The sequence below is a fragment of the Emys orbicularis genome, chromosome 2, assembly GCF_028017835.1.
Source record: "Emys orbicularis isolate rEmyOrb1 chromosome 2, rEmyOrb1.hap1, whole genome shotgun sequence".
NCBI classification, from domain to species: domain Eukaryota; kingdom Metazoa; phylum Chordata; order Testudines; family Emydidae; genus Emys; species Emys orbicularis.
In genome coordinates this window covers 131,791,430-131,816,355 of record NC_088684.1, presented here as the reverse complement: position 1 = coordinate 131,816,355, position 24,926 = coordinate 131,791,430, and the positions used below count along the sequence as shown (strand labels likewise).

General features: G+C 47.7%; 2 protein-coding genes across 2 annotated transcripts in view; one reads left to right on the top strand and one right to left on the bottom strand.

Moving 5' to 3' along the window:
• ADGRA2 (adhesion G protein-coupled receptor A2) overlaps nucleotides 1-11,425 on the top strand; it is a 116,442-nt gene extending 105,017 nt beyond the window's left edge. The window contains exons 15-19 of the mRNA XM_065399020.1: nucleotides 1,373-1,500; nucleotides 3,641-3,764; nucleotides 4,214-4,359; nucleotides 4,974-5,063; nucleotides 10,189-11,425. Coding sequence (XP_065255092.1) covers nucleotides 1,373-1,500; nucleotides 3,641-3,764; nucleotides 4,214-4,359; nucleotides 4,974-5,063; nucleotides 10,189-11,425 — 1,725 coding nt within the window. The remainder of the gene's footprint in view (nucleotides 1-1,372; nucleotides 1,501-3,640; nucleotides 3,765-4,213; nucleotides 4,360-4,973; nucleotides 5,064-10,188) is intronic.
• Nucleotides 11,426-14,196: 2,771 nt separating this feature from the next.
• Nucleotides 14,197-24,640, bottom strand: BRF2 (BRF2 RNA polymerase III transcription initiation factor subunit). Its single transcript, XM_065399213.1, has 6 exons — nucleotides 24,588-24,640; nucleotides 23,247-23,409; nucleotides 19,511-19,570; nucleotides 18,812-19,133; nucleotides 15,654-16,104; nucleotides 14,197-15,587 (listed from the first exon to the last, which is right to left on the bottom strand). Exons 2-6 carry the CDS (start codon nucleotides 23,398-23,400, stop codon nucleotides 15,393-15,395), a joined length of 1,182 nt encoding a protein of 393 aa, XP_065255285.1. The 5' UTR covers nucleotides 23,401-23,409; nucleotides 24,588-24,640; the 3' UTR covers nucleotides 14,197-15,392.
• Nucleotides 24,641-24,926: the final 286 nt, after the last annotated feature.

Here is a 24,926-nt window from a genome sequence, read left to right as displayed (position 1 = left end):
GGCTTCCAGGACCTCTCTCCTATCCTTCCCCATGTCGCTGGTACCTACATGTACCACGACCACCGGCTCCTCCCCAACACTACACATAAGCCTATCTAGATGTCTTGAGAGATCTGCAACCTTCGCACCAGGCAGGCAAGTCACCACGCGGTTCTCCCAGTCATCGCAAACCCAGCTATCTATGTTTCTAATGATCGAATCCCCCATTACTAATTCCTGTCTCTTCCTAATAACTGGAGTTCCCTCCCCTGGAGAGGTATCCTCAGTGCAAGAGGATATCACGACATCATCTGGGAGGAGGGTCCCAACTAAGGGAACGTTTCCCTCTGCTCCAGTTGGATGTTCTCCTTCCCTGAGACTCTCATCCTCCTCAACAGCACAGAGGCTGTCAGATCAGGAGTGGGACCGTTCTACTGTGTCCCGGAAAGTCTCATCTGTGTACCTCTCTGTCTCCCTTAGCTCCTCCAGCTCAGCCCCTCTGGTCTCCAAAGCCCGTACATGGTCTCTGAGGGCCAGGAGCTCCTTGCACCGAATGCATACATACGCCACCTGCCCATAGGGCAGGTAATCATACATGCTCATAGACTTTAAGGTCAGAAGGGACCATTATGATCATCTAGTCTGACCTCCCGCATGATGCAGGCCACAAAATCTGACCCACCCACTCCTGGAATAATTCTCTCCCTTGACTCAGCTGTTGAAGTCCCCAAATCATGATTTAAAGACTTCAAGTCGCAGAGAATCCTCCAGCAAGCGACCCCTGCCCCATGCTGCGGAGGAAGGCGAAAAACCTCCAGGGCCTCTGCCAATCTACCCTGGAGGAAAATTCCTTCCCGACCCCAAATATGGCGATCAGCAGAACCCCGAGCATGCGGGCAAGATTCTCCAGCCAAACCCACATTGACCATTGATACTAATTACCAGCGATGGCATGCTGCATTGGGTGCAATAAACTGGGTAGGCTCCCACTCTGTTGCTGGACTTCTGCCTGCATTCTCTTTTTACTCCTGAAGCTTGTTCCCTTGTTGGTGCTTTGTTTTTATCAAGCAGTGTTTTGACCTTTAAGTGCAAAGAATGTTAGGTGTATCTAGCCCCTGTAATCTCCCTCGCCAAACTCCCATTAGCCGCTCCTGTTCGTTAGCTCCCCCCACCCCTTCCAGGTGGCCTGCAAGGAAGGGGAGTGTTCCCAGGTGGCAGAGGGGAGCATAACGGTCATTGTCCGCTCACGCACAGGATGTAGGCTGAGGCAGCAGCAATCCCCAGTGGCCCTGGCATGGCGGTCTTGACTTAGCCAGCTTACGAGCAGCCCCCTAACCCCTCTGCTGGGTGGAGCCAGATGTAGATGTGAAACTAATTTTGTTTTTGTAACTAGGAACTCAGCAATTTCCCCAGTGAGGCACCAGGCCCAGCTGAGGTTCTGCATCCTGTTCTTTACACCTGCACTGCCCTCCTGCTGCTGTGCTTGTTCACCACCATCATCACTTACATCATCAACCACAGGTGAGCTGGGGCTGCAGCAGGGACGTGGTGCTGTACTCTGTTAACCAGCTGCCACTTTCAACTCAGAGGTGGCTGCACTTGAGTGGTTTGGGGCTGAAAGGTAGATAAATACGCTCTGGCCCTTGGCCATAGACAGTGGCAGCTGGGGAAATGAGGGACCTGTCCACCAGCTTGGATTTGTTTCAGACTCACTGAGGCACTAGCCAGCAGCCAGAGCAGGGATTAAGGCACTTCCTGTCAAATTGATCTTTAGGAGACTTTGCTCCAAGGTGTTTTTAGTGGAGTGAGAACCCCCTGGGCTCCTGACAGGGGACACCAGAGTCAGTCCAACAAATCCTTCTTTATTGTTCCCCGCTGCACAGTAATGCACGCAGCAGTCATCTTTCCACGGTAGAGTGCTCACACCCCAGATCTAGACGTTGGCGTCAGCAATCCTATTTTAAAAATCAAACTAAGGGTACGTATGGTGTAACCCTTACCACCACCCACTGAGAACCAAGTCACCAGAGAGCTGGGAAACCAGACACTCACTCACTGGTCTAGCTAACTTTAACGACAGTGCTGATTTTGGTATGGAGAACAGGCTGTGCTTGGTAATCATTAATTTGACCCCCTCCTGACTAAACCTGAGTGGCAGTGGGACCACAGGGCCCCTGTATTGAGTGGGCATCCTTCCTACACGGAGACAGAGGTGGATATGCCAAACCCGAGAGGCACTGTCCAATCCCCAGGCCGTGCCTTGTTTTCCTACAGCTCTGCCATGAAAAATGGTAGCCTTAACTCTAAATGCTGTAGTTACTGCAAATGGGTCTGTCTGCTTCACTATGGATTCTAGTCCAGTTGGTCTCTAGGATCAGAATTGGTTCATAGACTGGAGCACATTTTCCTTACGCAAACCAGATTTTAGGGGCCACAGCCTTAGGATTGTTGTAAAATAGGGATCGAATCCATCCGTTCTCCCACTCTTGACTTCGGTAAGTTGGCAGGCGCAGGGACCGTCTGGGCCCTGGTAGAGTGCCCAGCACGAGGGGGAGCCCTGAGGTGCTCCTTCCATCCATAGAATACACCTAGGAGTAGGAGCTAAAAGTCTAGCCCCCAGAGGTGCGTAGCGTTCACTGCAGCCTGCCCATTTCTACTCTGCTTTTCGGACGTCCGTACCATTACCCATCACCCTGTCGTCCTGGCCGGTTGGCGAGTTCTCCAGCTCTCTTCTCGGTCTGCTTCTCGTCCTCTCGGGAATCAGCAAATTCTTCTCTTGGGGGTGCTTAAAATCCTTCAGGCCTCAAGTTTCCTACAATAAAGCCCAAACCGATCAGCCACTGGAGAGCCACGCCAGTTACCCTCTCTATTTCTTGCTAACCCCTTGCAGGTTAAGGAATCCGGCACGGTTTAGTTCAAGTAACAGCACTGGTATTTAGCAGCCGAATTACTTAAATATTTATTCCTGCCAGACCAAAAACATTGCACAATGCTGACGCCTTACAAAACATACACGTTTTAATAAACCTTGAATGTTTACGTCACTGTAATGAAAAGAAATTTATTTAAAGTTACAGCATTATACCTTGTTTATCAATAATCGGTTATTTTAAACAATGGTGTGTTTTCTTCAATATTAACACAGTAGCATCACGGCTTGACTTGTAAAAAGCCTCACATGTAAAGTCTGGAGTTTTTCCTGACACCAGACCAAAAGCACAGGCATTTTCTGAGCCATCTGTATGTGCAGAGTTCCAGAGGTGGGAGTCCAGCTATTATCTTTTCTCCTAAAAATTACAGCTCAGAATAGTTGTGTGCATGCTTAAAGATGTAAACGACCCTCTGACAGTCTTAGTAAAACAATTCCAAAGAGATTGGGAAAGCTTCTCTTACAGCAACTAGTCCAGGGTTACTGGGTACAGTGTTGCTGTTATTGACGCCTCTCTCCGAGGCTGTCCTCGGAGAGGACCTCCAAGGTACCTAGTACTATTATAATTCAGGTAAATGCTCAGTCCTTGGGAAGGTTACAACCCTGCTTCAGTAGTAGCACGTGTAGTACCTGTTTGCTAGAAGGGACTTTCAGAACACACAGCACGGTAGTGGTGTATTTAACCCCTCCAAGACAGCAGCTAATTAGCACTGCCGCGCGCCTTTCTTTCAGCACCATTCAGATCTCCCGGAAGTGCTGGCACATGCTGCTTAACCTCTGTTTCTACATCGCCATGACATCAGCCGTGTTTGCAGGAGGCATCACTCTGACCAACTACATGATTGTCTGCCAAGCAGTAAGTACAGCTGGTCCGGACCTAGCTGTAGACAGCCCTAGGCAAAGCAGACTTGCGTTCAAAGCGTTGAGCCCAGGTTAGAAGTGAGGAACATTATTCCCGGAGGCTCCATGACAGACCACTACCCCGTGTGTCACAACTGGCAGCATCCACTTCCGAGGGGCCCACCCCGGGAAATGCAGCGATACTCCTCAGGAAGTGCTTCAGGTCCGGGCAGAGGCGATTGCTTCCTCCGGTGCCGAGTACATTAGAAACACAGACGCAAGAGAAAAAGAGCAGCAGCAGCTGCAATGCATTTAGCAGAGCAGGCTGAAGTTCCCCCCGCCCGCATTGACTGCAGCCAGCCATTGTAACAGTAATTTATTGGTGCCTGAATCTAATGACTCCTAGCAGGAATACGCACACCTGTGCCCGCTGACCTGACCGCTTTGTAACCTCTGGCCCTGTAGGTCGGCATCATTTTGCACTACTCCTCCTTATCCACTCTTCTGTGGATGGCAGTGAAGGCCAGAGTCATCTACAAGGAGGTGACATGGAAGGCGCCGCAGCAGCAGGAAGGGGACGTGCCGCAGCCAGCCCCTCGGCCCATGCTACGGTACAGATGTTGCTCTTTGGTGCAGCTATTACTAGTTTGAAGCGAATGCCCAGAGACAAGCTCAGGAGAAAGCCACAGGGAGTAGCACCCAGCCTGTCTCATTCACTGCCCAGCAGCTAGCATCAGAGCACTTAAGCGAGAGGTTTTCAATTGCAGCTGTCTTTCCTTGAAAAGTACCCGTGTGCTTAGTGTTACCTAATACAGACACTTCTTTTCGAGCCCATTTTCATCGCTTCTCTGGCTGGGCAATTTTCCTCAATTACAGCTTTCTAGCCCCCACCCTATTGTCACTATCACTGTGGTTTTTTTAAAGGGTGCCACCTCTTTGTAAGGAGAGGAAAGTGTAGTTCTTTCCCCAGATCCTCCCTCTCAAAGATGGCAGAGCCAGAGTTGTTCAAACTTCCCCCAAAACGTCAGTCACATGTGGAAGAGTTCAGCCCCCAGGACGAGAGATTTAGAAAGTTACAAGCGATCGATGGGGCTGAGAACGATTAGGCAACCCGCAGTGTAATTCCAGCTGGAATAAAGGGAGTAACACCTGCAAATAGGCACAGTCCTAACTGATTACATTCCCCGGGGGTGACAGGGTAACTGTGGCTTTCTTCATGTTACAGATTCTATCTGATTGCTGGCGGGATCCCCCTCATCATCTGTGGCATCACAGCGGCTGTCAATATCCACAATTACCAGGATAACAACCCCTAGTAAGTGCTACGGGAGCAGGGAATTGTTCCTCCCTTACCTTATTGCTGCCTCCTTCTTCAGGCACTAGTGCTTAGCCTAGAGGGAGGAGAGGGGGCCTGGTCAGGAAAGGCCGATGTTGCGGCAGTGTAGAGCAGAGACATGCAGCGAAGCTAAAACCCACCATGCAAGGATGCAATCCACTCTCTTATTTCAAGGCCAGGGCAGGTCAGAATCCATCACTTGGGCTCTTGCATATCCTATAGCTGCAGTTGAAGGTTACCCTCAGGCTGCCAGAGAACGGCTTCCCGACAGCATGCTCCATTAATGAGCACCTGTAAGGGACAAGCACTTCCGCACCCATAGGAAAGGGCTGCTGGAAAGTGAGTTATTTCTGAACCAGAAATGAATGATCTTTCTGTGCCATAATCCAACCCAATTAAATGCAATCTGCCAAGAAACCAGGCAAGTGTGTATTGTTTGCAAAGGTGAGAGTTAAACAGGGAATTATGTTCTATGAGTGCCCATGACAGTGAAGGGGAAATGCCTTTGTAAGCTTTTGAATCTACTCCAACAACACCCCATTGACCCCCCACTCTTTCTTTAGTGACTGCTGACGCTGTTCCTGAACAATGCACAAGCCTTTGTGTTTGGGGGTTACACACTGTGTGCTGAGCTTGTCTGTCTGTCTGATTGGTTGTTTGAAGGACCGTGTGCTGTGGCTGGCAGGTGAAAGCTGTGAGCTTCAACAGAGGGCCTGAAAGCTAGAAGTCTGTCGATTGGCCGAGCCTTAGGCAGTGGGTGGGGCTGTCAAGCAGGCCAGGGCTATATTCAGCAGTGCGCAAGCGACCAGGGAGCCTGGCAAACAGGGGCTGCTAACAGGGAGTTTCTCAGGGGAGGGCGGAGGAGCGAGAGCCCCTGCCTGTTGGTCAAGACCTCTTGATTCAAACAAAACCCTGTCAGCAACTAGGAGACCATGCAGGCAGAAACCCAGCAGGTATGACTGCCTGCCCTGTGAGCAGGTGGCAGCTGTTTGCATTCAGTGCAAGGAGCTCCTGGCCCTCAGTTGCTGTGTTCGGGCCTTGGAGGCCTGGGTGGTGGGATTGGAGAAGCTGAGGGAGGTAGCGAGGTATGTTGATGGGGCCTACAAGGACACTGTAGAAGTGTCCCGCCTCCGGTCAGACAGCCCTTCCCCGTTGAGGAGGATGAAAGGCCCAGGGAAGCGGAGCAGTCAACCAGAGCAGAGGGAAACCTTTCCATAGTTGTTAGGATATCCTCTCGCACTGAGGTTGCCTCTCCGGGGGAGGAAACTCCAGTCACTAGAAAAAGGCACATGTTAATAATAGGCAATTCAATCATTAGAAACAGAGATAGCTGGGTTTGCAATGCCCAGGAGAACCATGTAGTGACTTGCCTGCCTGGTGCGAAGGTTGCAGATCTCTCGAGGCATCTGGATAGACTTTTGTAGTGCTGGGGAGGAGCCGATGGTCGTGGTACATATAGGTACCGATGACATAGGGAAGGGTAGGAGAGACGTCCTGGAGGCCAAATTTAGGCTGCTAGGAAAGAGACTGAAATCCAGGACCTCTATGGTGGCGTTCTCAGAAATGCTCCTAGTTCCACACGCGGGGCCAGGTGGAGCTTCGGAGCCTCAATGCGTGAATGAGGCAATGGTATAGAGAGGAGAGGTTTAGATTCATTAGGAATTGGGCAAACTGTTGGGATAGGGGGAGCCTATACAGGAAGGATGGGCTCCACCTAAACCAAAGTGGAACCAGACTGCTGGCACTTAACATTAAAAAGGTTGCAGAGCAGTTTTTAAACCAGGAGATGGGGGAAAGCCGACTGCTGCAGAGGAGCATGTGGATTGGACAGAGACTTCTCTTAGGGGAGAGTCTATTGATAGAGATTCTCTAGGTTTTAGTCGGGAGCAGAGGATGGAAGAGGATCATGTAAGGGCCAGATCGGACACTTCGGGAAAGGGCAGACAAATAAACAGTGACAAGTTTTTAAAGTGCTTGTACGCAAATGCTAGAAGTCTAAATAATAAGATGGGTGAACTAGAGTGCCTTGTGATAAAGGAGGATACTGATGTAATAGGCATCACAGAAACCTGGTGGACTGAAGACAATCAATGGGACGCAATCATTCCGGGGTACAAAATATATCCAAAGGACAGAACAGGTCGTGCGGTGGGGGGAAGTGGCACTATATGTGAAAGAAAATGTAGAATCAAATGAAGTAAAAACCTTGAGTGAATCCACATGTTCCATAGAATCTCTATGGATAGTAATTTCATGCTCTAATAAGAATATAACATTAGGGATCTACTATCAACCGCCTGACCGTGATAGTGATGATTAAATGCTAAGGGAAATTAGAGAGGCTATCAAAATTAAGAACTCAATAATAATAGTGGGGGATTTCAATTATCCCCATATTGACTGGGAACATGTCACCTCGGGACAAAATGCAGAGACAAAATTTCTCAATACTTTAAATGACCGCTTCTTGGAGCAGCTGGTACGGGAACCCACAAGGGGAGAGGCAACTCTAAATTTAGTCCTGAGTGGAGCGCAGGAGCCGCTCTAAGAGGTAACTATAACAGGGCCGCTTGGAAATAGTGACCGTAATATAACACCATTTAACATCCCTGTGGTGGGAAGAACATCTCAACAGCCTGACACTGTGGCATTTAATTTCAAAAGGGGGAACTATGCAAAAATGAGGGGGTTAAACAGAAATTAAAAGGTACAGTGACTACAGTGAAATCCCTGCAAGCTGCATGGGCGCTTTTTAAAGACACCGTAATAGAGGCCCAACTTAAATGTATACCCCACATTAAGAAACACAGTACAGTAACTAAAAGAGAGCCACCGTGGCTTGGCTTAAACAACCATATAAAAGAAGCAGTGAGAGATAAAGAGTTCCTTTAAAAAGTGGAAGTCAAATCCTAGTGAGGTAAATAGAAAGACACATAAACGCTGCCAAATTAAGTGTAAAAGTGTAATAAGAAAAGCTAAAGAGGAGTTTGAAGAACGGCTAGCCAAAAACTCAAAAGGTAATAAAATGTTTTTTAAGTACATCAGAAGCAGGAAGCCTGCTAAACAACCGGTGGGGCCCCTCGATGATCGAGATAAAGTCATTGCGGAGAAACTAAACATATTCTTTGCTTCGGTCTTCATGGCTGAGGATGTTAGGGAGATTCCCAAACCTGAGCCGGCTTTTGTAGGTGACAAATCTGAGGAACTGTCACAGATTGAAGTGTCACTAGAGGTGGTTTTGGAATTAATTGATAAACTTAACATTAACAAGTCACCGGGACCGGATGGCATTCGCCCAAGAGTTCTGAAATAACTCAAATGTGAAGTGGCGGAACTATTAACTAAGGTTTGTAACCTGTCCTTTAAATCGGCTTCGGTACCCAATGACTGGAAGATAGCTAATGTAACGCCAATATTTAAAAAGGGCTCTAGAGGTGATCCCGGCAATTACAGACCGGTAAGTCTAAAGTCGATACCGGGCAAATGAGTCGAAACAATAGTAAAGAATAAAATTATCAGACACAAAGAAGAACATAAATTGTTGGGCAAAAGCCAACATGGTTTCTCTAAAGGGAAATCGTGTCTTACTAATCTATTAGAGTTCTTTGAAGGGGTCAACAAACATGTGGACAAGGGGGATCCGGTGGACATAGTGTACTTAGATTTCCAGAAAGTCTTTGACGAGGTCCCTAGCCAAAGGCTCTTATGTAAATTAAGTTGTCGTGGGAGAAAAGGGAAGGTCCTTTCCTGGATTGAGAACTGGTTAAAAGACAGGGAACAAAGGGTAGGAATTAATGGTAAATTCTCAGAATGGAGAGGGGTAACGTGATGTTCCCCAAGGGTCAGTCCTAAGACCAATCCTATTCAACTTATTCATAAATGATCTGGAGAAAGGGATAAAAAGTGAGGTGGCAAAGTTTGCAAATGATACTAAACCGCTCAAGATAGTTAAGACCAAAGCAGACTATGAAGAACTTCAAAAAGATCTCACATACCTAAGTGATTGGGCAACAAAATGGCAAATGAAATTTAATGGGGTTATTTTTCCCAATGTGCATTACTTTACATTTATCCACAACTATACATACAATATGATGGGGGCTAATTTAGCTACAACTAATCATGAAAGAGATCTTGGAGTCATCGTGGATAGTTCTCTGAAGCTGTCCACGCGGTGTGCAGAGGCGGTCAAGCAAACGGGATGTTAGGAATCATTAAAAAGGGGATAGAGAATAAGATGGAGAATATATTCTTGCCCTTATATAAATCCATGGTACGCCCACATCTCGAATACTGCGTACAGATGTGGTCTCCTCATCTCAAAAAAGATATACTGGCACTGGAAAAGGGCAACTAAAATGATTAGGGGTTTGGAACGGGTCCCATATAAGGAGAGATTAAAGAGGCTAGGACTTTTCAGCTTGGAAAAGAGGAGACTAAGGGGGGATATGATAGAGGTCTATAAAATCATGAGTGATGTGGAGAAAGTAGATAAGGAAAAGTTATTTACTTGTTCCCATAATACAAGAACTAGGGGTCACCAAATGAAATTAATAGGCAGCAGGTTTAAAACAAATAAAAGGAAGTTCTTCTTCACACAGCGCATGGTCAACTTGTGGAACTCCTTGCCTGAGGAGGTTGTGAAGGCTAGGACTATAACAGGGTTTAAAAGAGAACTAGATAAATTCATGGAGGTTAAGTCCATTAATGGCTATTAGCCAGGATGGGTAAGGAATGGTGTCCCTAGACTCTGTTTGTCAGAGGGTGGAGATGGACAGCAGGAGAGAGATCGCTCGATCATTACCTGTTAGGTTCACTCCCTCTGGGGCACCTGCCATTGGCCACTGTCGGTAGACAGGATGCTGGGCCGGATGGACCTTTGGTTTGACCCGGTATGGCCGTTCTTATGTTCTTAATGCTTACAGAAGGAATCTAGGCTCACGAAACCCATATGAATCCCAGCTCTAGATGTGTTTCCTTACCTGTGAAATGTGAATAGTGCCCCAGTCCCAGATCTACTCACAGGCTGGCCCTGAGATGTTGATGACCAGATGAAGCATTGGCAGGGCCAAGGCAGACTCTTAAGCTCTTCTCTCCCCTACAGCTGCTGGCTGGTGTGGAGGCCGAGCCTTGGGGCTTTCTACGTTCCTGTGGCTTTCATTTTGCTCATCACTTGGATTTACTTCCTGTGCACTGGGGTCAACCTCTGGTGCCAGTCAAAGAACCAAAAAGACCCTCCAGTGCCCCTCGAGACCCCCCCAAGGTTGGGTGGCAGCAGCAACCTCTTGACAGACTCAGGCTCCATCTCAGTCACCCTTAACTCCGGGACACCCAGCGCCGATGTGGATGGCGTCTACTCGTTGAAGATGCAGTTCTGGGCACTGCTGATCACCCATTTCTTGTACATTGCACTGTGGACGTTTGGGGCCGTGGCCGTGTCCCAGCGCTGGTATCTGAACGTCATCTTTAGCTGCCTCTACGGGGTAACGGCTGTGGCACTGGGGCTCTTCATCTTCATCCACCACTGTGCCCGGCGTCGAGATGTGCAGAACTCCTGGTTTGCCTGCTGCCCATCCTACAGGAATGCGCTGCCCATGCAAGCCTATGTCCACCCGGGTCTGGCGGCAGAGGAGGGCTCGCAGATCTTCATCGGGTGCAACCCCGAGTTGGCTCATTCCATCAAGTCCTCTTCCTCACCCAGCAGCACCAACTCCACCGTGGGCCACTGCAAGCTCACCAACCTGCAGGTGGCTCAGAACCAGGCAGAGAGCTGCCCCCTACCACGGCCAGCCTGCTACGAAGAGACGGAGCCGGCCAACAACAAGAACGCCGGCGCAGCCAGGTATGCTAACAACCTACATGGGCGCAGGAACCACAAGAGCAGAACTAAGCAGTACCGGGAGGGGAAGCACCACCGCTTGAAGGTGCTGCGGGGGCCTTCTTCGGATCACCCCTCCAGCGAGAGTGGAAGCCTCCACAACAGCCATTCCGAGAGCTACCACAGCAGCAGAAACAGCCCCCTGAACAACAGCCGCATAGGACCGAGGGTAGCAGCTGTGCAGGAGGGGGATGCTGCTCTGACCCAATCCGAAGGGAGCGACGGTGGTAGCAGCGGCCATCGGGTTCCTGACTTCAGCAGAGCTCAGAGGAGAAGCGCTAGCAGGGACAACCTCAAACAGGCCCACACCATCGAGAAAGAGACTAAGCGGAGATCCTACCCGCTCAACGTGGCCAACCAGAACGGGGGGCTGAAAGGCAGTAAGTACGACATAAACCTCACCGGCGCAGAGAGCATGGCCGGCATGAAGACTGGCCTCTGGAAGAGCGAAACAACCGTCTAGAGCGCTGAAGGGCCCAGGCAGCTAGAGCATCCCAGCATGTTTCTCCTCGGGCAAAGGAGCAGCTCGCTCAGCCAGTGGCAGGGCGTGGGGAATGGCGCTGCTAGCTGAAGGCATCTTCCATCCGAGTCTAAGTGTGTTATAAACATGGAAGTGCACTACAGGGGCCTGGGTGGTACTGTCCAGGATGTTTTAATTCCTCTATCAATCAGCAGGTAACGGTGGGTCTTGTTCCACCTGGGTGCTGGAATGGAGAGAGTCAGAGCACAGCACCTAGCTGAGCACATGGATAAGCCTCATCTAATTCTCAATGGACACAGGAGCACTAAGATCTTAAGGTGAAAGACAATCATTGCAATTCAGGCTGCTGAGGAGCAATCTTATTTTATTCACTTCTGCATGTCACGTGAGACTGATTCTAAATGCTATTTTATTAATCTACAGAAGAAAAATGTTTATTTTTCAAATCTATATTATTGTATGTATATATGTATAGACTGACTGGTAGCTGATGGAAGTGCCTCCATGTTACACAATCGGTGTTCTATGAGCAGCGAGTCTCCCCTTAGGAGTTTTGGCAAGAACTTACTTTTGCCATCCAGTGTCGGTTAGCAGACCGGAACTAGCTCCTTCGTGCAAAGACGCTGCAGTAGAGATGTGGCTGTTTCATCCTTACGAAAAACCCATTTTCAGACAGAGAGACTTTAATGACAAGTATTTGAGCTGACTGTTCTTAAATGTATATTTAGCCCTATGGGTTACTGAGCTACCAAAGTAAAAGCCATAGTTAAAAATGAACAAGAGGTAAGATAAGAAAAAGCTCCAAGCAAAGTAAATTGTCTGCATCTGACAGACACTAAAATCGCTGCAGGAAAACTGCTCTCGAGCTGGGTTAAACACCCTCCGAAGCCCATGCTCTGCAAAAGGGTTGTTCGCTGCAGCAAAGAGGCTTCAGGGGCATTATTTTGTATGTATGTTACGCTCACTGTGAAAGTCTCGTGCCTTGTATGTCACGTGTTGGGAGTACTGGCTACTCGGGAGGGAACCAAAGAGTTGGACAGTGGGCAGAGGTACAGATATCGATACTGGCCCATAAATCCCGTTTAGCATGTTCAAAAATGTTTCATTTTGCTCTTGAAGCAAAACATTTACATGAATGTGAATAGATCATTCAGAGTCGACCAATCCAAGAGGAAAGAACATTTTACAGACTTGGGCTGGTTCTATTAAGTGAAAAGAATCTTGCTAAACTAGTAGGGCAATTGTTCAGGCCACACAGGGTCAGAGAAAAACTGATTTAGGTAAGTGTATATATAACTCATCCTTCCTAATATGTTTTTAAAAGGGCTGGTACTTGGCTAAGCACTTGATTTTTTTTATTGGACAAACAAGCGCCCTTTTTCTAGTGTAAAACGTAAAGCAGCTTCTTGCTATAAATACAAACAGGTCCCAGAGCCTGGTGTTGAAAAGGAGCCTTCGGTTAAAATGTTTATAGAAAAATGTCTCCTAAAAAAGGAAGTTGCCATTCAAAACAGTGCCCAGCAATAAGTTTCATGTTCCTGTTGTGTTAGCATGAGCTGAGAGTTGCTGCCAATTCCACCACCTATCACTAAAGAAACATAGTGAGAACTCAGAAGAAGAAAACAGAGCATCTTTAGCTTGTGAGGCATTGAACTGGGGTACTCAAGCCACCAGTAATTTCATAACCTAACCAGTGGATGAAGAAAGAAACAGCCCTTAGAATTCTCCTCTCCCCTCTGTCCTGCTGTTTGGCACTCATTCCCTACACAGAATTTGCGTTTGCCTTTCAAAAGGAGTTTTGACCGGAGGTCAGCTGAGAAGAGACCTGCGGTGCAGTTCAGAGAAGATAATTTTACCCTTGTTCCTATAGTCAGCAGGGAGACCCGGTGCCTTAATTGTTCTCCTGCTATTTTGGCTGCTTTTGTCCTACTTGAAATCAAAGGAGGATTAGAAGAGTGGGGCACATTGCCTTGGACACAGGACTTACAAGCCAGGAACCTCCTGCACTCTAAGCCCAGCTCTGATACAGACTCCTCTTTGTGGCTGAAGCCAAGTCACAACCTCTGTGCCCCTGTAAAAATGGGTATCAACACTTAGCTACCTCCCAAGGGGTTAGTTATGGACTGAAGTGCTAGAAGGCATGCATGGAGCCAGCATTCAGCCACAAGCCAGTGCTCATGTCCACACCATTTCTAAGAGATTTGGGGTGGAAAGATGCAGGAGTTAACAGATTATACAGCACTTAAAAGATTTTTCTCTATTTCTTCCTCTCCATTCTGAACCCCCCCCCCTCTATCGCTGAAAGACCTATGGGCTTACACTGCAGTGCTACTACCCCCCAGCCTTGTTAGACTTCCCCCTGTTTAAACGTGCTTTGTATTTAATACAATTTGAATCAGATGCTGATACCCCAACCTACACACTCTTGCTGATGCCGAACGTGTTATATGCTTGCTGCACTGTGACAGTATTATATAAAAGCTTTGTATTACACTTATTTTGTCTGTTTACATTACAAGCAAATGACATATCAACAGAGCTTCTTGCAATATACATGGGGGAGGGAGCGGGAAAAAAGTGCCAAAGAAAATGTGTTTAAAGGGTTGGGGGTTTTTGCATTTTTTTTTTTATATAAACCGAATGTTTCTAGCAGATATGTTTTGTTTTAATATATTAAAGATTTGCAAATCTACTGAGAAGTGATGTTGCTTGTTTTAGGCCCTTGGTCCCCAATACAATGACAGACCCTTCAGCACAGCAAGGTCATTTCTTTTATTGAATTTGGCTGTATTTAGATATCAACAAATGGTGCCATAATCGTACAAAGAAAGGATTCAAAATTCCAGCAGCTTCACATAACAAATTTAACAGCCAAGGTCAGAACTGTTTTCCTTACTAGGCAGAGGGCAACACTAGCTTCCCAACAGTATTATTAGGGATGTCTCTGATATCCAATCCAACCCAACCACTATCTGTCCCCGTGGTAGTGGCCCCAAGACTGATCTTGTAGCGTGATGCCCACACGTGGTCTAAAACACAGGGCGTTCATATTGCTCACCGAGGGAAACAGGCACTACATTTTGAAAAAAGCCTTAACAGCAAATGAAAGTGGCAGTTCTACTAGATCACAAACAATGCAGCTGAGCTCTAGTGAAACAACATAGCAGGGTCACACTTCATGGGAAGGAACTCAAATGAACCAAGTGCCAAACAGCAAGGTTGGAACACTGAGCTTTCACCAAGTGTTACTCCTTTTAGACAGGAAAAAAGTACCCTCTTTCTCCTCCAGATCTCCAAAGGTAAATGCATAACCCTGATATTGTTCTATAATAATTAATAGAAGGCGTGTGTGCACTGAGCAGCCCTGAGAAATGAACTGGCTGACCTATTCAAGGGCCCTCCTCATCCAAATAATCCTACAATTTAGGGCAGGAAATGCAAAGCAATTAGTCCTAACCAAAACCACACAGATCATGTTTCTATTGACAGGCACAATAGAATTACTTACCCATGCTACTGCCGCCGCCTTCGATCAGTACACAGACAAGTTAGACTCGCTTGTAAGGGCTGCACCAGGACAATGCTGGAGAACATCTGGATTTCAACAAAATGACTAACTGTAAATTGGTAAGAGAACGTCCTGAAGGCATTTCTGGCAGCCGTGATGATTATTTCTAACAAACTAAACAGTTTCCCTAGGAAAGTCTCTGTTAGGAAGTCATTCTGGTATTTTAATTTTCTGCCCCAGCAGAACTAGGAGAGCATATTGTCATTTACTTACAATTCCTCCCCGCAGCATGGAACGCTTAAGAGGCCCCATTATCCTATTTCTCCAGTGGGAAGCATGTCCGCTAGCAGTGCCACAGACAGCTGTGCTGGAGAATTCATACCTTTGCTTCAGGTGGCTAGTTCTTAGTGCCTTTGTCCGTGTTGCTCTTGGGAGCTCAATTCAGTGCCAGGCCTGGGCCTTGCTGAACTCCTGCATCTCCTCCTGGCTCCGCAGGTATTGCTCTATTTCGCTGTCTGAAATGGCCTCGTCTCCAGTGATAGCCTGGTCCGAAGGGCTCAGGGCTGCTGTTCGAAGTCTCTTCCTGGGGTTTATAAGGCACGGTGGCAGCAAAGGCCTCCGTACGCTGCTGCATTTCTGTTTGCCCCCAGGGTGGCAGCCCTCAGCTTGGGCCGAGCACTCTGCAGCTTGTGGTGAACTCACAGAGCCATCGCCCGCTGCTGTGGCACTTTGATCCTCAGTGTCTCCTGAGCTAAAGGAGCTTCTCAGCAGGAAGTGTCGGTGCTGGAGCAGGTCCCCGATGTGTTTGACCACAGTCTTTTTGTCCACGTTGAGCACGCGCAGCCAGGCCAGCTGGGAGGCCATTCTCAAGAGGATGTCGTTGAGCTCCTTCAGCCTCAGGTGGGCCGGTGGAGGTAGGTCTGTACCTGCCAGCTTACAGAAGCGAGGGAAGGTGCACGTCAGGCGCCCCACGGGCTGCAGCGACTGCCACGCAAGGTAGGCCGCAGCAGTGACAATGGGAATGGGATGCCGGCCTGTCACCAGCCACGTCTCACTGGCCAGCTCCACAATCTGGATTGTTCGGGCAACCATCTTTTCCTTGTCCTCAGCAAATTTGGCAGGGACGCTGGCTGAACTCTGGAACAGCTTGAAACTGAGAGAACAAAGAGAGCCCATTAGCTATATTGCTGCATTGGGTATCAGAGGTAGAAGGAAGCCATTAGATCATTAAGTCCATCGTGCTGCAAGGGCAGGGTAGGTGTCAGGTATTACTGGGGCCCTACCAAATTCATAGTCCATTGTGATCAATTTCATGGCCAAAGGGTTTTTAAATTGGTCAATTTAAGGTTTTCAGATGTTTACATCTGAAATTTCATGGTGTTGTAACTGGGGATCCTGACCCAAAAGGAGGTCATGGGGGGTTGCAAAGCTGTTGAGGGGAGAGGGCTGCAGGATTGCCACCCTCATTTCTGCACTGCCTTCAACATAGCCGTGCAGCTTCCTGCAGCCGGGGGGGCGGCGGGGGTACCCAGAGGTGGGTCTGATCCCTCCCTAGCCCAGACAAACAGCTAGGAGCCCCCAGCTGGGGCACCCCCAGCCCTGCCTCTCCCACTCCCCTCCAATAGCTAGATTTCCTGGGGAAGGGCTGATTTCACAGTCTGTGACGTGTTTTTCAGGGCTGTGAATCTGGTAGGGCCCTAGGTATTACATGGCCACAGCACTGTCGGAGGCTTCCAATGTGCAACACACACATCAAAGTGCAGTCCTCTCTGCAAAGGGCCTCGGGTGGCTCCCATACTCATCCTCAGTCTCCCCACCCAATTTGCTTGGTTTACACAGGTTATTATTGAAATGTACAGTGCCAACAGCTGGCTAGGCCTTCCAGGAGAAATGCAAGACCTCGGACAGGCTTTCCACGCATTCGCTTTCTGCTGTAGGTGAGCAAGGACTACACCACCGGGCCTCAGAAACAGGGAGAGAGGGCAAGAAGAAAGAAATGAAATTCTAGCCAGTCCTATGAGTCTCGAGACAACAGGAGAGAAGCAACTCATGGCTGTTTAGACCCCTCAGATTACAAGGCCAGAAGGGCTCTTTTCTAGTCTGACCTCTTGTTTAACAGGCCACAAGACTACCCTGAATTAGTTCAGTTTGTATTAGAGCAGATGCTTTAAAAATCATCCAACATGGATTTAAAATTTGGCAGTGATGGAGAATTGTTCCACTGGTTAATTACCCTCACTGTTAAAAATGTGCATCTAATTTCTAGTCTGAATTTGTCACTCACCTACAACATTTAGGGAGGCACTGAGATACCACAGTGATGGGCAGAGGGCAAAAATCAACGAATTTACAGTGTAGAAGGTATACAGTATGTGTGAGTGAAAGACACACAGAGGGAGAGGAGAGACCACAAAAAGCAAAGGGATTAAAGATTGACAGCACACTTTTTTAGAGATAGAAGAGGAAAGACTTAAATATTTTGTTTGTTAATACTTCTGGCTTTTCTAACTGCCAGCACTGCGAATTTCCCCTGCGCTCTGACACTCCAGATTGGGCTTTCTAGCTAGTACATCTCCAATATTAAAAAATTCTCTAACTGGAATGTAGTTTGATAATTTTATTATGCCCAGTAGAACCCAGCCTGCTCACTAACAGCAGTACAAACAGAACAGAGCTACCATAATTAAACCAGATGAGCCGGTAACCAGCTACACGGGGAGCAGATCTGTTAAAAACAGAGGCGATATTTATACTTAGTCACTTTTCTTACAATAATGGCACTATAAGCCTTGTAGCCCATTCACCGAACACACCTAGGACTTAGGTGAGCACCGGCCCTTTCTACGTATGGAAAAATGGAGACAGACAGGTAAAGTCTCTCCACACCAAGCTGATACACTGAGTCAACAGTGGAGTTGGGAATAAACCCAAGTCCAAGCACCTGGCATGTCCCCTGCTCTAGTCACAAGACAACACTGCCTCACAAGTGGCATTTTTATAGCACTTCATCAGCAAACAATACACAAGGATTGCTTCACTTGACACTGAAATGCAGTCTGGTAGAATAGGGCAGCTGTTTAAGAACACTTAACACACAGTATATCCAGGTGGAATTCTACAGTATAGGTTAGAGAAGCAGAATATAGTCTGCTTAAATGTAACCTCACTAGCAGTGGCACAAAAGGGGTTACAGATTTAGTGCCCAAAGAGGTTTATTATTATTTATTTATATTACCGTAGCCCCCAGGAGCACCAGTCATTGACCAGGACCCCCATCCTGACAGGCACTGTACAAAACAGAACAAACTGGCCTCCCCCGGCACTCTGGGATCAGAAAAGCTACCTAAGAGTTGGCTTCCCATGCCCGGGCTGCAATTAACAAGTGTCCTAGAGCCTCCCATCTCTCTCACATCACCAAAGGAGTGGTTAGTCTGGGGCAATACAGGAGGCAGCTTTAGTTTGTATCCCAGTCAATACAAGAACACATGGATGCATTTACATGAACACAACACTTAGAGGGGCTACGCTCCAGTTGTGAAACACCATGACCACAAGTTTAAATCTCAGTAGGATCAAAAGAGCTCTTCATTGTTCTGAATCAGATAAACTGAATGTGAGCCTTTCAGACAGGGCTCTAAAACAGAAGTCCCTTCTGCCATGTATGGACTTTAAAGATCCCAAGGGACAAAGCTTTGCCTTAATGTTCTTGGCCAAAGCTACCCCCATTCCATGGTAGTACAGCTTGCTGTGTCCATGGTTGTAGTCTTTCACCTCACAGGCGGCTGTGTTTTAGTTATGCCTATATCATTTGGAAGCCATTTGGATCCTCTATTGTGAATGGTGTCAGATGGTTACATTACCTGTTAAGGTGTGTTTTCACCAGATCCGTCAGGCTCAGGGCTGGTACATCCAGTTCAAGCTCTTTCAGGACGCACAGGTAGACGCTGGCAAACAACTCCTTGTCTGCGTAGAGCAGGGAGCAGATAGTACCCATGGTCAGGGGCCAGTTGTGCTGCCGGCAGGTCACAAAGACACAGCAGCCTACCAGAATCTCCTTCTTCTCCAAGCTGACTAAGTGGAAGGAGGGGTGTTCAATTGCTCGCTGGAAATAGGACAGGGCTGTGTCTTCAAACACAGCTGGAAGATAGAGGACTTTGCAGAGATCCTGGACACGCTTGATCCCTGTGGGAAAACCCCATGATGCTTTTAACATTTGCACAAAACATTTCTTTAACCGCACCTCAGCGTGATACTGCAGTGCAGCAAACACTCAGCCAAAGCCAGGGGGAGCAACATGGCAGTGTGGCAACTTAAGCCTTGTCATCTGCCCACGGCAACTTTTGCCCATTTCTCTTCATGCAGCTGGGAAGGTTTTCCCGAAGGTTCCCCTGGGCTCAGAACTAGTCACTTGTGAAAAGTTAGCAGCTCCCTGTGGCTTTTAGAAAAATGAGGGGTATGAGGAACAGATTGTACAATCTGAATGGTAGTCTCTTCTCGGCCAGAGCATCATGCAGAGTCTTAGTGTTGCAAGAAAGGAATAATTAAAAAAAAGCTCTCACCTCGTAGCTTACAGCGGCTCAGCTGCTCATTCTGGCCGGTACTCCGTGAATATGTCACTTCTGGAAAACAACAAGCATCAGGCAAAGCAGCCACTTTCAGGGGTGGAGTAGAGAGTGAGATCTATGATTGGTGCTACTGAAGACACCAGATTTCAGTTTCCAAGGCTGGTCATTCTCCTTATATCCACAGAACAGGTACCAGCAGCACAGACAACAACAGTGCAGGCTCTCTCAAGCATGCCTCATGCCATTTGCCTCAATCCTGAACTAAAAAGAGACACCCCCCTCACTCTCTAGGGTGAATGGTGTTCAGTTCTCAAGGGCCATTCGATTCTTTGATTCTCTACAGATTGCCAGCAAAGGAGGTAGTCTGTTAGAGCTATTATAATTACAGTGAATACATTTATGAAAGTGGTGTACCAAGAACTTCTGCGCTTTAGGTCTGGTACACCAGATCTTCAAGTTTGAGACCCTCTGCCATAACTGATGTGGGTCATTGATTCCTCAGCCTTGGGGAGAGGGAGAAAGGAGAGCTACTCATAGGTACATATCAGATCCAGTCAATCTATATGGCATAAACATTACCCTCCTCACAATCAAATCCGTTTTAAGTAGTCAACCATGAAATCTGCAAATAAAGTTTTATGAAAAAAAAAAAAAAAAGTGAACAAGATTATACTGGAAGCCACTTGGGGATACTTTACCATAATTACTTAAAAGGATGTTTGCCAGGACATATTTGTTTTAAAATGTAGTTTTGTAAAAAAGTGAGCTTGTACAAAACCTTTCAGCCAAATAGAAATGCTTCCAGGACATATTTAAAGAGCCCTGTTTTTAGAAGAATAATCTGCAGCCTGTGCAATACAAACAGCACAGTATTCACTTCAGCATGAGAGCCAGAAAATGAAACTGATTAGTGTATTTTCATCTGCAAACCAAACAAAACAGCTTACTAAAAGTTAAAGATCGTTTTTTAAGAATTAATCCAAGGTTCTATTTGCACCACAGGCAAGAAAGTTTGTTTTCATGTTTGTTTGTTTTTTAAAATGTGTGATTTTTAACCTGTCAGTGTCTCATAAGTAGGGCTCTACCAAATTCACCGTACATTTTGGTCAATTTCACAGTCATGGGATTTTAAAAATCGTAAATTTCATGATTCCAGCTATTTAAATCTGAAATTTCACAGTGTTGTAGTTGTAGGGGTCCTGACCCAAAAAGAAGTTGCGGGGGGTGTTGCAGGGTTATTGTAGAGGGGGTTGTGGTACTGCTCCTTCAGTGCTGGGTAGCAGCAGGGCAGAAGTAAAGATGGCATGGTATGGTATTGCCACCCTTACTTCTGCGCTGCTGCTGGCGGGGCGCTGCCTTCAGAGCTGGGCGCCCAGCCAACAATCATAAGAACATAAGAATGGCCATACTGGGTCAGACCAAGGGTCCATCCAGCCCAGCATCCTGTCTGCCGACAGTGGCCAATGCCAGGTGCCCCAGAGGGAGTGAACCTAACAGGCAACGATCGAGTGATCTCTCTCCTGCCGTCCATCTCCACCCTCTGACAAACAGAGTCTAGGGACACCATTCCTTACCCATCCTGGCTAATAGCCATTAATGGACTTAACCTCCATGAATATATCTAGTTCCCTTTTAAACCCTGTTATAGTCCTAGCCTTCACAACCTCCCCAGGCAAGGAGTTCCACAGGATGACCGTGCGCTGTGTGAAGAAGAACTTCCTTTTATTTGTTTTAAACCTGCTGCCTATTAATTTCATTTGGTGGCCCCTAGTTCTTATATTATGGGAACAAGTAAATAACTTTTCCTTATTCACTTTCTCCACACTTCTCATGATTTTATATACCTCTATCATATCCCCCTTAGTCTCCTCTTTTCCAAACTGAAAAGTCCTAGCCTCTTTAATCTCTCCTCATATAGGACCCATTCCAAACCCCTAATCATTTGAGTTGCCCTTCTCTGAACCTTTTCTAATGCCAGTATATCTTTTTTGAGATGAGACCACATCTGTACGCAGTATTCGAGATGTGGGCATACCATGGATTTATATAAGGGCAATAAGATATACTCCGTCTTATTCTCAATCCCCTTTTTAATGATTCCTAACATCCTGTTTGCTTTCTTGACCGCAGCTGCACACTGCGTAGACGTCTTCAGAGAACTATCCACAATGACTCCAAGATCTCTTTCCTGATTAGTTGTAGCTAAATTAGCCCCCATCATATTGTATGTGTAGCTGGGGTTATTTTGTCCAATGTGCATTACTTCACATTTATCCACATTAAATTTCATTTGCCATTTTGTTGCCCAGCCACTTAGTTTTGTGAGATCTTTTTGAAGTTCTTCACAGTCTGCTTTGGTCTTAACTATCTTGAGCGGTTTAGTATCGTCTGCAAACTTTGCCACTTCACTGTTTACCCCTTTCTCCAGATCATTTATGAATAAATTGAATAGGATTGGTCCTAGGACTGACCCTTGGGGAACACCACTAGTTACCCCTCTCCATTCCAGTCGCTGCTCTCCAGCCACCCACTTCTGAAGGCAGTGCAGAAGTGTGCCAATACTGCAAACCCCTAAAATAAAACTCTGCGATCCCCCTGCAGCCTCCTTTTGGGTCAGGACCCCCAATTTGAGAAATGCTTGTCTCTCCTGTGAAATCTGTATAGTATAGGGCAGGGGTTGGCAACCTGCAGCATTCAAGCCGATTTTTACGGGCACGCTGCTGCCAGCCGAAGTCCCGGGTGCCGGCCCCGCTCACCCCGCTGCCTGCCTGGATGAACAGAATCCTAGGCCGGCAGCGGGCTGAGCGGGACCAACGGCCAGGACCCCGGCTGGCAGGAGCCGGCGGCCGGAACGCCAGACCGTCAGCTGGCTGAGCGGCTCAGCGTGCTGCTGGTCTGGGGTTCCATCCACCGGCCCCTGCCAGCCGGGGTCCCTGCCGCCAGCCCTGCTCAGCCCGCTGCCAGTCTGGGGTTCTGTCGGGGGGCCCCTGTAAATGTAAAATTTATTACTGGCACATGAAACCTTAAATTACTGAAGATTTGGCACGCCACTTCTCAAAGGTTGCCGACCCCGGTATAGGGTAAAAGCACACAAAAGACCAGATTTCACAGGCTGTGACGTGATTTTCATGGCTGTGAATTTGGTAGGGCCCCTACTTATAAGACTCAAGTGCAGGTTTCACTGCTGCTATATCATGATTATTTTCACTCAAAAAGTCATGAATTCCAAGATTCTCATGTTTTTTAAAAAAATCACTATTTTATATTTTGGCATTTTTACATGAAGAGGTAGTTGAATGTTTCTGCAGACAGCCAAAGCAATCTCTGTATGTTGGAGAAATAAGTTAAAACCAGGACTACAGCAGCAAGATAAGTCTGCAGGAACTCTCAGTTAGGACTAGTGGTTTGTAATACAGGTGGAAGAAGGGAGTCAAATTTATGCTCTCTCTGATTTGGGGGAAGAAACGTGGGTTATGAGACATCTGTCCAGGCCTGCTGTTCTTGGTGCCTTTGTAAAGTTTAAAACAGCAATTTATCTCCTACTCTTTTTTCTGCAAAAAATACTTTTGATTAAAATATTCTCCAAAATTCTGAGCAATGGGTGGGTTTTTTTTGTTTGAAATCTCTGCCTCCCTGTCCTCATGACTACATGATGACTTTTCATGCCATGTACACAAAGCCCTGTGGATTTTGACATATTTATGCAAACTAAAATCAGTGTTTGTTTGACCTTGTAAATGTTCTTCATCTTGGAAAGTGGTTGTCAAGAGCCCCTCAGTGAGGATAAACCCACAGTCAGCACACACCAGTTGGTTCTGAGCATAATGTGCATCCTCCACAATTTCAGAGGAGCCACAATCAGGGCATTTTCTCTGGCCCGACATCTTGAAAACCTGCAAGTCGAATTGAGACAGATTTAAAGATTTTATTAAGATGTTTAAAAAAAAAAAAAAAAAAGTGAACGGTACAGAGTTTAAGCATAGAAGTTTCTTGTTATCAGGGAATAACATACAGATTATCGAGGTAGCAGGGTTTGATTTAAGATCGGGTGGCATAAGGAATACATAAACTGCAATATCCCCGATTGGGGTAAAAGGTTGATGGATCAAAGTACAGGCATTGAGATAGGAGGGTATGAAGTTCATAAAGTGGCTATGTTCGGATGTGGAGTATAATGAGTGGATATGATGATAAGGATGGATTGACCCTCATTTGGTGAGATTTAATGTTCAGGGAGTTTATGGTTCCAATTCATATGATCCAACGGATAAAGTCTCTTGGTCCCTTTCTCGTGGTCAAAGAACGATGTAACTCTGGCTCACGCCTCCTGGTACTGTCGGTGGCCGGTGATGTGCTCGATGTCCCTGGACCATCGGATGGTGTCGGAGACCATGAGGCACCACATGAGCCGTGGGTAGCGTCGACCGATCCCGCAGGTCCGCAGCACACCCTTGTTGCAGGGGTCCCAGGCGCCCAGGGCTCCGACGATCAGGGTGTCCATCTGCACCTCGTAGCCCTTCGCTCTCAGGGTGTCGGCCAGGGGAGCGTACTTTTCCAACTTACGAGCTCGGGCTTCGCGAAATGCCGGGGTTCTGTTCTCAAAGGAGACCGTGACGTCGATGAGGATGATATTTTTCTAAACTCTCCCTTCATAGAAGCTCAGCCGTTTGAGCCAAGGCTGTAATGTGGCTTCAAGTTTTCCATATACACCATTTAAAAAACCAGCAGGCTTAAGCTGCATCAGCAGAACTAGGAAGCGAGGAGCAGACAAACTCCCAACTCCGGCTGGCCTCACTCGCCTGAGTGATGGAAACGCCTGCCCAAGCCAGGGCTCTTGCGGTTGTAGCTCTGGTTTTACAGGGAATTGGGAGAGGGCAGATCCCTGTTTCAATTGCTCTCCTCCCACTTCCAAGATCACCCCCTGCAGACTCCCAGGAGATTCGCCCCCGAAACCTCCCGTTCAACACCCCCCGCCCGCCAGCTCTGGGCTCACAACGTCCCTCCGCTCCGCCCAGCCCCTTACCACGGTCTCCCCGGCCCGGATCTCCCCTACAGGCCCCCAAACACTCACCTCGCCCGCGGGCTCGGGTAGCAGCAGCCGCCGCCGCCTTCCCGCTCGCAAACGGAACTAGACCCCCGCGCACGGACGGGGGGGTTTTTAGATCGCTGCACCCTGCCCACTCTGGCCGCGGAGAAAACACGATCGCCTCCGTCACATCCGGTCCGGTCGAACGGCTGCGTCCGAGTAGAGGCGGCACCCCCGTAACCGCGTTCCGCCCTTTTCCTGGGCTTCGCACGCAGTTGGGTGGGGAGAGGGAAGCTGAAGGGGAGGCACCTGTGCCAGGGGGTTGGCGTGGTGCTGGCACCGGCAGCGTTCGGGACAAAGGGGCGAGCAAGGAGTCGGCGGACA

Excerpts from the sequence above, each read along its gene's own strand:
- BRF2 (XM_065399213.1), bottom strand. The coding sequence starts at position 23,400 with ATGTCGGGCCAGAGAAAATGCCCTGATTGTGGCTCCTCTGAAATTGTG. Across the intron at positions 19,571-23,246 it reads AGATGAAGAACATTTACAAG|AAGTGACATATTCACGGAGT; the intron begins GTCAAACAAACA and ends GTTGTTTTCCAG. Across the intron at positions 16,105-18,811 it reads GTGAAAACACACCTTAACAG|TTTCAAGCTGTTCCAGAGTT; the intron begins GTAATGTAACCA and ends TTGTTCTCTCAG.